The sequence below is a fragment of the Anopheles coustani genome, chromosome 2, assembly GCF_943734705.1.
Source record: "Anopheles coustani chromosome 2, idAnoCousDA_361_x.2, whole genome shotgun sequence".
In the NCBI taxonomy this organism is placed as follows: domain Eukaryota; kingdom Metazoa; phylum Arthropoda; class Insecta; order Diptera; family Culicidae; genus Anopheles; species Anopheles coustani.
In genome coordinates, this window is record NC_071289.1 from 74,256,755 (window position 1) to 74,266,138 (window position 9,384).

The following is a 9,384-nucleotide window of genomic DNA, read 5'->3' on the forward strand; positions in this document are numbered from 1 at the left end:
GCACTCACCTACTGCGACCTGAAGAGCATCCACATGGGCGGGCTGGTCGAGGTGCTGCGTCTATACCCGGAGTATCAGCAGGAGTTTGCCAACGACATCCAGCACGACCTCACGTACAACTTGCGCGAGGGCTACGAGGCCGAGGAGGAGACGGAGAACAACGGGCCGTGCCTGGCGCTGCCGTCGATCAGCGAGGACGACGAGAACCAGTCAGACGCCGAGTCGAGTTCGGCCTCGCCGATGAACACCTCGCTCCAGAAGTCGCCGGCGCACAATGCCGCCGTCGCCAGTCCGCGGCATGCAAAGTTGGTGCACAGGTGAGTGGGGGAAATGGACAAGGAGAATGGGGCATTTGTGGCCGGTAAGGATTAGAAACCCCAACGACAAATGGAAGTTATCTCTGATGAATTCAATCAAGTTTGTACGGATTAAAGTATGCCGTGTCATTTTGTTTAATATGAACGAAGCTTTACTTCGATGCCCACGTACGACAAAGTTGCCCGAATGAAGAAATATTATGCTAGATATCAAATAAAATACACAGGTTTATTTATAAAACAAATTTAAAACAATATTATTGTAAATTCAAACAGCAACTACGGCCATCTCTCCCTTTAACTTGTTTTACTCGTGTGAATTTAGCCACTAAAAGTAATTATCAAAGAGTAAGCCAACCATCCTTCCATGCCAAACACGTTAATCCTAACCAAACAAGTTAATCCTAACCAAACAAGTTTGCTGCATGATTCAGGATCCAATGATGGGAAAGTTACTGCATTCTGTGATATTAAATACCATAGGCGGTGCAGCATCCGCGACAGGATCCCAAAACCACCCACGGACAGCAGCAATACGCGGCATTCTTCTGTTGGGAAAATGCAACAAATTCGCTAATTCATCCCCTCGTTTTCCAACCCCCCACCTCGGTCCTCATCATCGTTGGAACGCTTAGCCGTAATCGGTCGTTGGTGGCGCTGCGGGAACGAGTCGAACGGCAACGATCAGTACACACGCCCAGCAGCCAGGCGGCAACCGCGGAGGAGAGCAACTCCCTCGAGGGACTCAATCTGGAGGTGACCAAGGAGAAGGAGTCCAAGAGCCGCGTGTCCGTGGAGCGGTTAGACAATCAGGTCACCACGCTGCACAACGACGTCGCTGCACTCAGCATGGAGGTAAGGTAAACGCCGGGCGGAAGCTTGGAAAACTTAATTTCACCTCTCCGGTAGGGGGCATTCAAATTAAAAGTATCTTCATTCGTATATCGGGAGTTTCAGCCGAGTGTAGGACTTTAGCAAACGGTTGTCAGACAAAGAACTTGAATGAAGAGCAAAATTAACCCCTCTGGGAAACTTTTACAATTCAGAAATGCTGTCAGCTATTTGGATTGATTGCCTGAACATCTTGAGTTTTACAACTCGGAAAAATGACACCATTTCCATTGTGCCTAACCATGCCACCAATATGTCTGCACGAAACTGTACACATCAGTTTATCTTGTCCATCCAATATGGTTTCTACCGACGTGTGTCAAAGCTGGAGAGATAGGCATAGCCACTCCGGAAGGGCGATCGATAGCAATCTCTTATCAAACTCACCATTGACGGAATATTCATATTTTCCAGAATGACAACGATGAGTGTGTGGAATTTGCTCCAATGATGGTTGCTTATATTTCCGCTACCTGTCTTATAGACCTGTTAAGGGAAAATTCGTTTTAAAACGTTCGATGGTTTCTTCATCCTGCTAGGGAATGTGCAGTTAATAAAATGGTGTGCCAAGAAAACATCACATGAAGTTATTTTATCCTGAGTACTCGATGCGCACACAAAACATTCATTCGTAAAATTTCACAAACTTCATGAAATATTCTGCTCTTCATCCGAAGAAGGTAACATTCATTTACTGGAAGAATTTATTTGAAAGTGAAAAACACCTGAACCTACAATGACGCTTGTATATTCAACCTACACCTCACCACATTAAACCCTTCTTCTCTTCAATGTTTAAATCCACAAGCAGTGACTTGAAGTATGAGATTTTGTGCACAAGCCAAACGTACAAGCTCGTGTTATTATTCCGTGTAACAAGAACACTTTGGGAGAAAATTTTCACGGAGTTAGTAATAATATTATTTCAATATCTTTTCTTGGCACACATAACATGAAAAAGAACTTTATTTAAGCAATATTAAATATGATAAAGAAACTTTCTGAAATAGCCCTTTGTTGATTATTTGATAAACGATCTGGAATGAAACAATGATGCAATCATGTTGCTAACACTTTGGAATTAAATCATAATTTTTCGGCAGGTTCGAAATGCCATACAAGCACTGCAGGAGATGACGTACAACACCATGAACTCCCAGCTGGATCTGGGACACTTCCAGCCGGCCCGCTCGATACCGAACCTGCAGAATGGAGCCGTCGGCATTCTGCGAGATAGTGACCACGTGCTGATGGCCCGCAGTAGCTCCCATCCACCGGAAATGTGGTGCCGCGAGATGAACGCGTTCGCCGAGCCTTGTCTGGCGAGCCCGAACGGAACCGAGATCCTGTCCGAAGCCATGTACCGGCGTAAGTCGATCCTGTCTCAGAAGTACTCGGAGGAAATGTCCAGCTCGACGCAGACGGAAAACATGATCGACTTCGATACGCTCGAGAAGGTTGTGCTGGCGCATCCGCACCTGGTGCTGAAGATCCTCGGCGTGGAGGCTGTCTTCGGTAAAGAGTGCGATCATCTCAGTAAGGTGTACCCACTGAACACCATCTCGGAGGTGGCCAGCTCGGGCGAAACCATCTCATCGCGTGTAGCCGAGACACCGCACTTCCGGCAGGCCCCCTTCCTTTACGCCAACATCACCAACAATCCCCCGATGCCCGACGACGGAACGGGGGGTCATCTCTACGAGCAGCACCAGGCGCTCATCAGCGCCTACCAGGAGGGCGAATGTCACTATCCGGGTTCGCACGACCCACTCTCGCTGCACGCCAACACCAAGGCCGACTGTGCCAACCACGATAACATATCTTTCTCAACACCACAACCACCACCCAATCCATCGGCAGTATCAATAGCAGGGGCAGCAGGAACGACACCAATACCCAACCCTGAGGACGAAGGGCCAGGACCGGTTCCTGCCCCGGACGCTGACTGCATTCTGATAGACGAAAATGTGAACGTACTGAAGCAATCCGCCATGAACCATATCTTCCGCAAGCAGGACCGCGTACCACCGAACTACCGCTTTTCCGCCGGCGACGCTGACCATCTCGAGAAGGGGCTCAAGACGCTGCCCTCATCTCGCTCGCTCGGTGGCAGCTGAATCTTGCCGACCGAATGTCGAAAGTCACCGTAGTCGCCGGGAATCCCGTTTTCTTTGACATCGTCTGCGTCATTGAATCAATTTTAAACAAACAACTAGTGAGAATTAAATAAAATGAGACATATTTTAACGCTGACAAAGCAACATCACCAAACTGTCTTTCTTTTGTGGCCATGATTTTGTTTGTTTCGTTCCCATCCGATCCATTATGATGTGATTACCCCAAAGTCTCTATCTCTCTCCGTCGCCAATCCACTCAATGTTGTTTTGTTTTTTTTCGACTACGCAACGTTCGTTATCAAATGTATCAGATTACGGCTACATTCCACCCGAGATTAAAACTGTTTACAGGTGCGTTATGTTTCGTACGCACCAAATAATGGTGCGTTTTATCGTATGGCGACTGATAGTCTAGTCAAATTTATCTTCTAATATACTGATATAGTATCCTGATATCAAAGTGGATTCAATTTTGTCAGTTTGATACAGACTGGACAATGGTTTTAACTTGTACTGCAAACCAGCAGTTCTGCATACAGTTGCGAACCCGATGCGATGTCAGAGTTCATCCGAATAGCGATAAGAGAGGCAGTGCGATGCTCTTATCAAACAGGCAGCAGGCAACGAACACTGCACTGACGGAAATGATTCGTGGGTATTTTTGGCCTTTTAGGAGATTCAGAGCATGATGCAAGCATAGTTTGACGACTTCTGAGAGAACATATGCACCGGATTCCATAAATAATAGCTACATTTTTTCAATGAATCAGTTGGCGAAAAGATAACAAAGAGATTGGGGTAAAATTGTGCGTAATATCCTCTTTTGGTCCACCGTTTATTGCCAAAAGCCTACATTGCTAAGAAATGTATATAAAAATATATGTCATACACCAACGTGTGACACCGGTTCACAGATATCGGAAGGCACACTGTCGTCGTGCTATCATATTGCGGTGGCCACCTTACGGCCCATCGATTTGTACCATTTCTTTTTCGACTTCGTCTGCTTCTCCTTCGCAGGCGTAGCCTTAGACGGAGCGGATGAAGCGGCGTGACCGTTCGGTTGCGAGGAATCCCGCTTGATAAAGCTCAGCGGGGAGTAGCTCGCCTTTTTCGGGCTGGACGACGGTGTTATGTCGTTGATGTTTACCTGTGAGCTGCTACTGTTAAGCCGGTTCTTCTTTTGACTGAGCCCGGAAAACAGATCCCAGAACGAGTGTGACTTTTTTAAGCTGGACGAGCAGCCCTCCTGTTCCGCGGCGTTCGGTAGTTTTACTACCAGCGTCGGTTCATCTTCGACCACGGCCACCTTTGGAATCGGCAAGGGGGCGGTTACAGCGACTGGCCGCGCCTTAGGGGGCGGCTGATCTTCTGGATCTTCTTTGACGGGCGACGCTTTTATTGCGACCGCCGTAGCCGATGGTCTTATAGAGTTAGCCAGTTTGTCCCAGAAGTTGTACAAATTTTGCGATCGCTGATAATCCAACCGACAGGTGTACTTGAGATGTGGCGGTAGGTCACATTTCCCATATACGCACGGTATTACCTTGCGTTGCCTCCGTTCGATCTGCAACGCCTGGGCAAAGGTAACGGTGAAATCGTTGAGCGAGCTGGCTAGGAATGCCTCTGATATGATAACCACCAAGCGGCGGCAGCGCTCGGAAATGAGCCGCGACATGACCTCGTGCTCGAAGGAAGCACCGGCCAGAATATCACGATCCTTAAGGCATAGGTTCAACCCGCGAGCCTCCAAACGGGACACCATTTTCGTGGCAAACTCAATGTCCTCCTGAGCGAATAGAATGAAGGCATCGAACAGTTGCTTGTTGCCTGGTCTATCGCCTACCACAATAATATCGTTGTCGTCCGGTACATAGCCATCTTGCAATTCCGCTGGTTGATTTTCTCGAGCCGTACGCCTCTGTTCCTGCAGTAAGAACTTCTCCGCGTCTTTCTCTGTAAATTTAGAATCGATACGATGGTCTTAAGTCCTTTCATCATGTTTCGCGTGATTCGGGCATACTTACCGAACAAATCGGACGTATCATCCACGACGTCCCATCGATCGATACAACCGAGAAGGTTCTGCAGTTGGGCCAGATTTGCATCAACCTTGCATTGATGGGATTCCTTTTCCCACAGCTCCAGCAGGCGGTGCGTATGTTTTTCATGACCCTTCACTAGCGGGTAGAGGCTTTTGGGAATTTCAGCCAAATAGAACAGCCCCCGCCAGTCGCGGGAAAATCCTGCCTCGCTAAGAAATATTCGCTCCTTGTCCAACAGGCTGCCAAGAAGGTCACGGGTCAGCGGGCTGAGCGCTTTCAGCGGCACCATCGTCAGGTCGTTTCGACTCCCGACGTGAACCTCGGTCACTTTTGCGGGATTGTCCAGCATTGGGTACGCAACGGACACAAAGCTTTTTCACACGAGCGCACAAAATACAGGAAACACGCATGTAACCTTGGGGAATTGGCTTATCTCGGAACAAAAGTTGCGAATGAATGTTGTTACACGAGCAGAAGAAGTAAACAAGATCACTTTTGGGTACCAGGAATCCAATTGAATCATCCCAAGTGTCAAGAGCGCTCTACCAAGGTAGCGTAAAAGAGGTTACTTCACGAAGATTGTTGAAACAACGACGTCGATTGCGGGCAGAAGATTTTTTTCATTCGTATTTACTATTCCCCGATCAAACCTCAATTATTAAACGATGAAATAGGAGTATTCTATAAGAATTTTGATTTTTTCGTTGGAGAAGTACAATCAAGTTTGTGGATAGGTTTGTAACGACCTTGTATAAACCAAACGTCAAAAATCTTGCCAGCCACCAGTGTAGTGCTTCTCCTTGGAAACAACATTCAATGTGACAGATAGCTTTCCAGTTAAACAAGAAATGGTTGTTATTCGAGAATTTAATTTATAAAAGTTTAGTAAGTTTTGGTGCCTTTGGATAAAAATTCGTTCGAAGTAGAGTTTGATAGAACTGTTAGGCATAAATATAGTTAAAAATGGTTTGTGGTTTTGAAACGCTATTCACCGTTTACATACGACATGAAAGTAAACATAGTATACAAAGAATGTTAGCTTAGGATCTTTTGCTTTAGTTGATATTAAAACAAGTAGCTTGGTGTGCAAAATAAGTAGGCCATTCGTTTTCAGTGTCTAATGTTCTCGGTCCTTTTTGCCTGGTTCATTTTCGCGCTTCAATAGAGGTTAAATGGTGTCCTATCGAAACAGTAGAAAATGTGGCAAGTTGACTTTGTGGAACGTATTTAGTGCAGTGAAACCATTCGATTTTAGTGCACGTGCGTTTTCTTAAACCTTTTTTCGAATCAGATTCGCTTAACCTGTCCAACGAACGTACGCTAACATTTCTAAACGTAAAGAAGTCATTGAGTGTGAATACCTGCGTGGAGTTAAACGAACTGCGCAATACATTTAATTAATCTGGTTAATCTTGAACAGTTTCGCTGCATTTCCTGAGCTACATATCTGTGAAAGCCCCAACGTGATATTTTGATAATGTATGTGAGTATTTCTTAAAGTTATTTTCATCATTCTCCATTGCGTAAACAATTGATCAATTGGCTAATTTTCTTGAAAGATCATTGTTAACCACTATTCAGGTACTTTTCGATTGAAGAATGTGTGTAGAGTACATGTTCCATTTTCTCGACAAACGACGGAAACTATACAATTCTGCTAAATAAAGTCATGGTTTATCCAAGGGGAGCCCCATGCATGGGTTTGTCATCGATCAGAAGTCACTTTCACGGACGCTGTCTAAGATGCTAAGACCTTATGTCCTTTGCAAAATAATAGATAGAATAGTGTAATAATTTGATTTTCAACAGGATATAATGTGCTGCTGCTATATACCTCGATTAATATTCAACTAATATTTTGAGGTACGGCCTGTACGCAACGTCATCTTCAACTGGGGAACGTTAAGCTACCTGTTGTATTATCCATACATGATCTCGCCAAAGTACCACCAATTTGCCTGTGCTTGCATAACCAGTGAAGTAAGTAAAACAGTTGATGCCTCGTTTTGAATGGCATTCTGAATACCAAAACCATACAAAATCGTAAAAATTTTGAAAACGTGGTATGCCATGCTTCGGGAAAGATTTAGATGACTTTTCTTTCCTGCATTTCCATCACGCATGACGATTCTCAGTGGACAAATATCGTTTATCGGCACGTTTGATGAACTCCCCCCCCCTCCCCCCCTCCCCCTGGTGAGTTGTCCTACATTCATGCGCGTAGGAAACTAGTAACTGTATCGAGTCTACACAGTAATGAAAGGATAATTCCGGTTTTTATAATTTTATTTTAAACTTCTTAAGCGATTAATTTTTTATTCATTTTTAAATAATTTTTACATAATATAACAGAAATATTCTATACAAAACATTAGTTATTTTTTACTTTTCTTTGTTTCTTTAAATATACTTTCATATTTTTGCGTACTTCCCATCGGCAGCATTTTTGTTGTGCTTGCTTGTAACACTTACACCACACTCGATCGCGCACCGAACACACCTTCACCGCGGGGTAGTTGCTAATCCGACCTCGATCGGACCGATCGGGCCAGGCCAGTTACAATCATCAGCGCGCAAATATTATAATCCGCCATGGGCTACTTTCCGCTGGCGTCTAGTTTCCACCGGTACCGTTTTTTTTTAAATTTTTATTTTCTTCGGTTCGTTTCGCCCCGATACCTACGGAAGGCTGGCTGGGCATATCTATCTGTATGTGAGTGTTGGTATGTGTTTGTTGTGTGTGTGTGTTCTTGCGGATGTTTTCTGTAAACTTTTGCTTTTGTTGTGTTGCCTGTACTTGTTTTATTTCCACAATGGCTTGGCGCATGGATTTCCCTTATTGATCTTATCCTGTTCCGATTGTTTCTACTAAAGATCCTTTCGATTCTGATCTAAACAACTTTCAATTATCCTTCCTATATCGGTGTTGGTTTGCCGATTGTTTTACTTGGGATTTCACACGATTGCAGCACCGTGTGTGTAATTGTTTGTTTTTGTGTGTGGGTCACCTGTTACGTTGGAGCGTTTCCGGAAGCGATGCTCGTTTTTTCGCTTGTTTGATCTATGTTTTTTTCTTGTTTTACTTGTTGAATTATATTCAAAACCCGTTTATTTAGTTCTTCTCGTTCGTTTTTATTTCACGTTTACCTTACCTTTTCTCTGTCTGATTTCTCCTTGCTCCTCGTTTTTCTTCGTTAGCGTTCGCTTCCTGGCCTTCAACATTCCATTCTCCCGCTTACCGTCGTTTAAATATTTGAATATTTAGATTAATAATCCTAGGTATTAAATGAATTCGACTTTAATCAATGCGTGTTTGTATGGGTATGTGTACGTGTGTGTTTGTTGATTTCGTTATAGTAATGCTCGCCCCGTTCGTTCTATGGATTCGCAAATTCCACTTGTATTTTAAATCTTTCAATGGGACTTGTTTGCTTCCGTTCGTATGCTGCGGTAAATTCCAATCCACTTCATTGCCGACCTCTGATGGGGAAGGGGCGATCATGGTGCTTTTTTCGTTCTTTTTTTCCTATTTTCGTCGTGTTAGTTTTTTTTCTTTCCTTCCGGTTCTATCTGGGCTTACTTACTTCTTTACTCCAGCAGATGGCTTTGCACTTCCCCTTCCTTCTCATTCGTTTCTCCGTGTCTATTTTTGGCGATTTTTTCTTTTTTTATATATTTAAAAAAATATGTTACGATATCGTTTTTGTATTAGAAGTTTTGCTATATTTCAGTTATACTCCCTTCCGCATCTGTAACAGCACGCTTCCACCACCGACTAGTCGCTGCCGTGTCTAGGGTATTTCAACACTACTACTAACCCCCGTCCACACTGGCACGATTTCTCAACCTCTCCCCTTCCTTGCACTATGCTACCCGGTACGGTTGAAGGATTGTCAGCCCTTCGGTACGAACGAACGGTTGATTAGTGGATAGAGGCTAGTATGTCTCACGTGTGACGCTGCGCGTGTAGGTGTGTTTGTGTTGCACATTTCTTTGGCACTCCAAAGACGATCG

At 44.6% G+C, this 9,384-nt stretch overlaps 2 protein-coding genes across 2 annotated transcripts in view; one reads left to right on the forward strand and one right to left on the reverse strand.

The window, feature by feature from the left end:
- Positions 1 to 3,414, forward strand: part of LOC131266965 (potassium voltage-gated channel subfamily H member 8) — a 38,914-nt gene extending 35,500 nt beyond the window's left edge. Inside the window, exons 16-18 of the mRNA XM_058269672.1 lie at positions 1 to 317; positions 953 to 1,172; positions 2,312 to 3,414. Coding sequence (XP_058125655.1) covers positions 1 to 317; positions 953 to 1,172; positions 2,312 to 3,325 — 1,551 coding nt within the window. The 3' untranslated portion in view covers positions 3,326 to 3,414. The remainder of the gene's footprint in view (positions 318 to 952; positions 1,173 to 2,311) is intronic.
- Positions 3,415 to 4,149: 735 nt separating this feature from the next.
- On the reverse strand, positions 4,150 to 5,719 carry LOC131266978 (myeloid differentiation primary response protein MyD88-like). The gene is made up of 2 exons (XM_058269689.1): positions 5,353 to 5,719; positions 4,150 to 5,281 (listed from the first exon to the last, which is right to left on the reverse strand). The coding sequence occupies exons 1-2, from the start codon at positions 5,717 to 5,719 to the stop codon at positions 4,269 to 4,271; spliced, it is 1,380 nt and encodes a 459-aa protein (XP_058125672.1). The 3' UTR covers positions 4,150 to 4,268.
- Positions 5,720 to 9,384: the final 3,665 nt, after the last annotated feature.

Bases quoted from the DNA above. Each gene is read 5' to 3' on its own strand.
- LOC131266978 (XM_058269689.1), bottom strand. From the start codon at position 5,719: ATGCTGGACAATCCCGCAAAAGTGACCGAGGTTCACGTCGGGAGTCGA. The intron at 5,282-5,352 runs GTAAGTATGCCC...CTAAATTTACAG, and splicing joins TGATACGTCCGATTTGTTCG to AGAAAGACGCGGAGAAGTTC.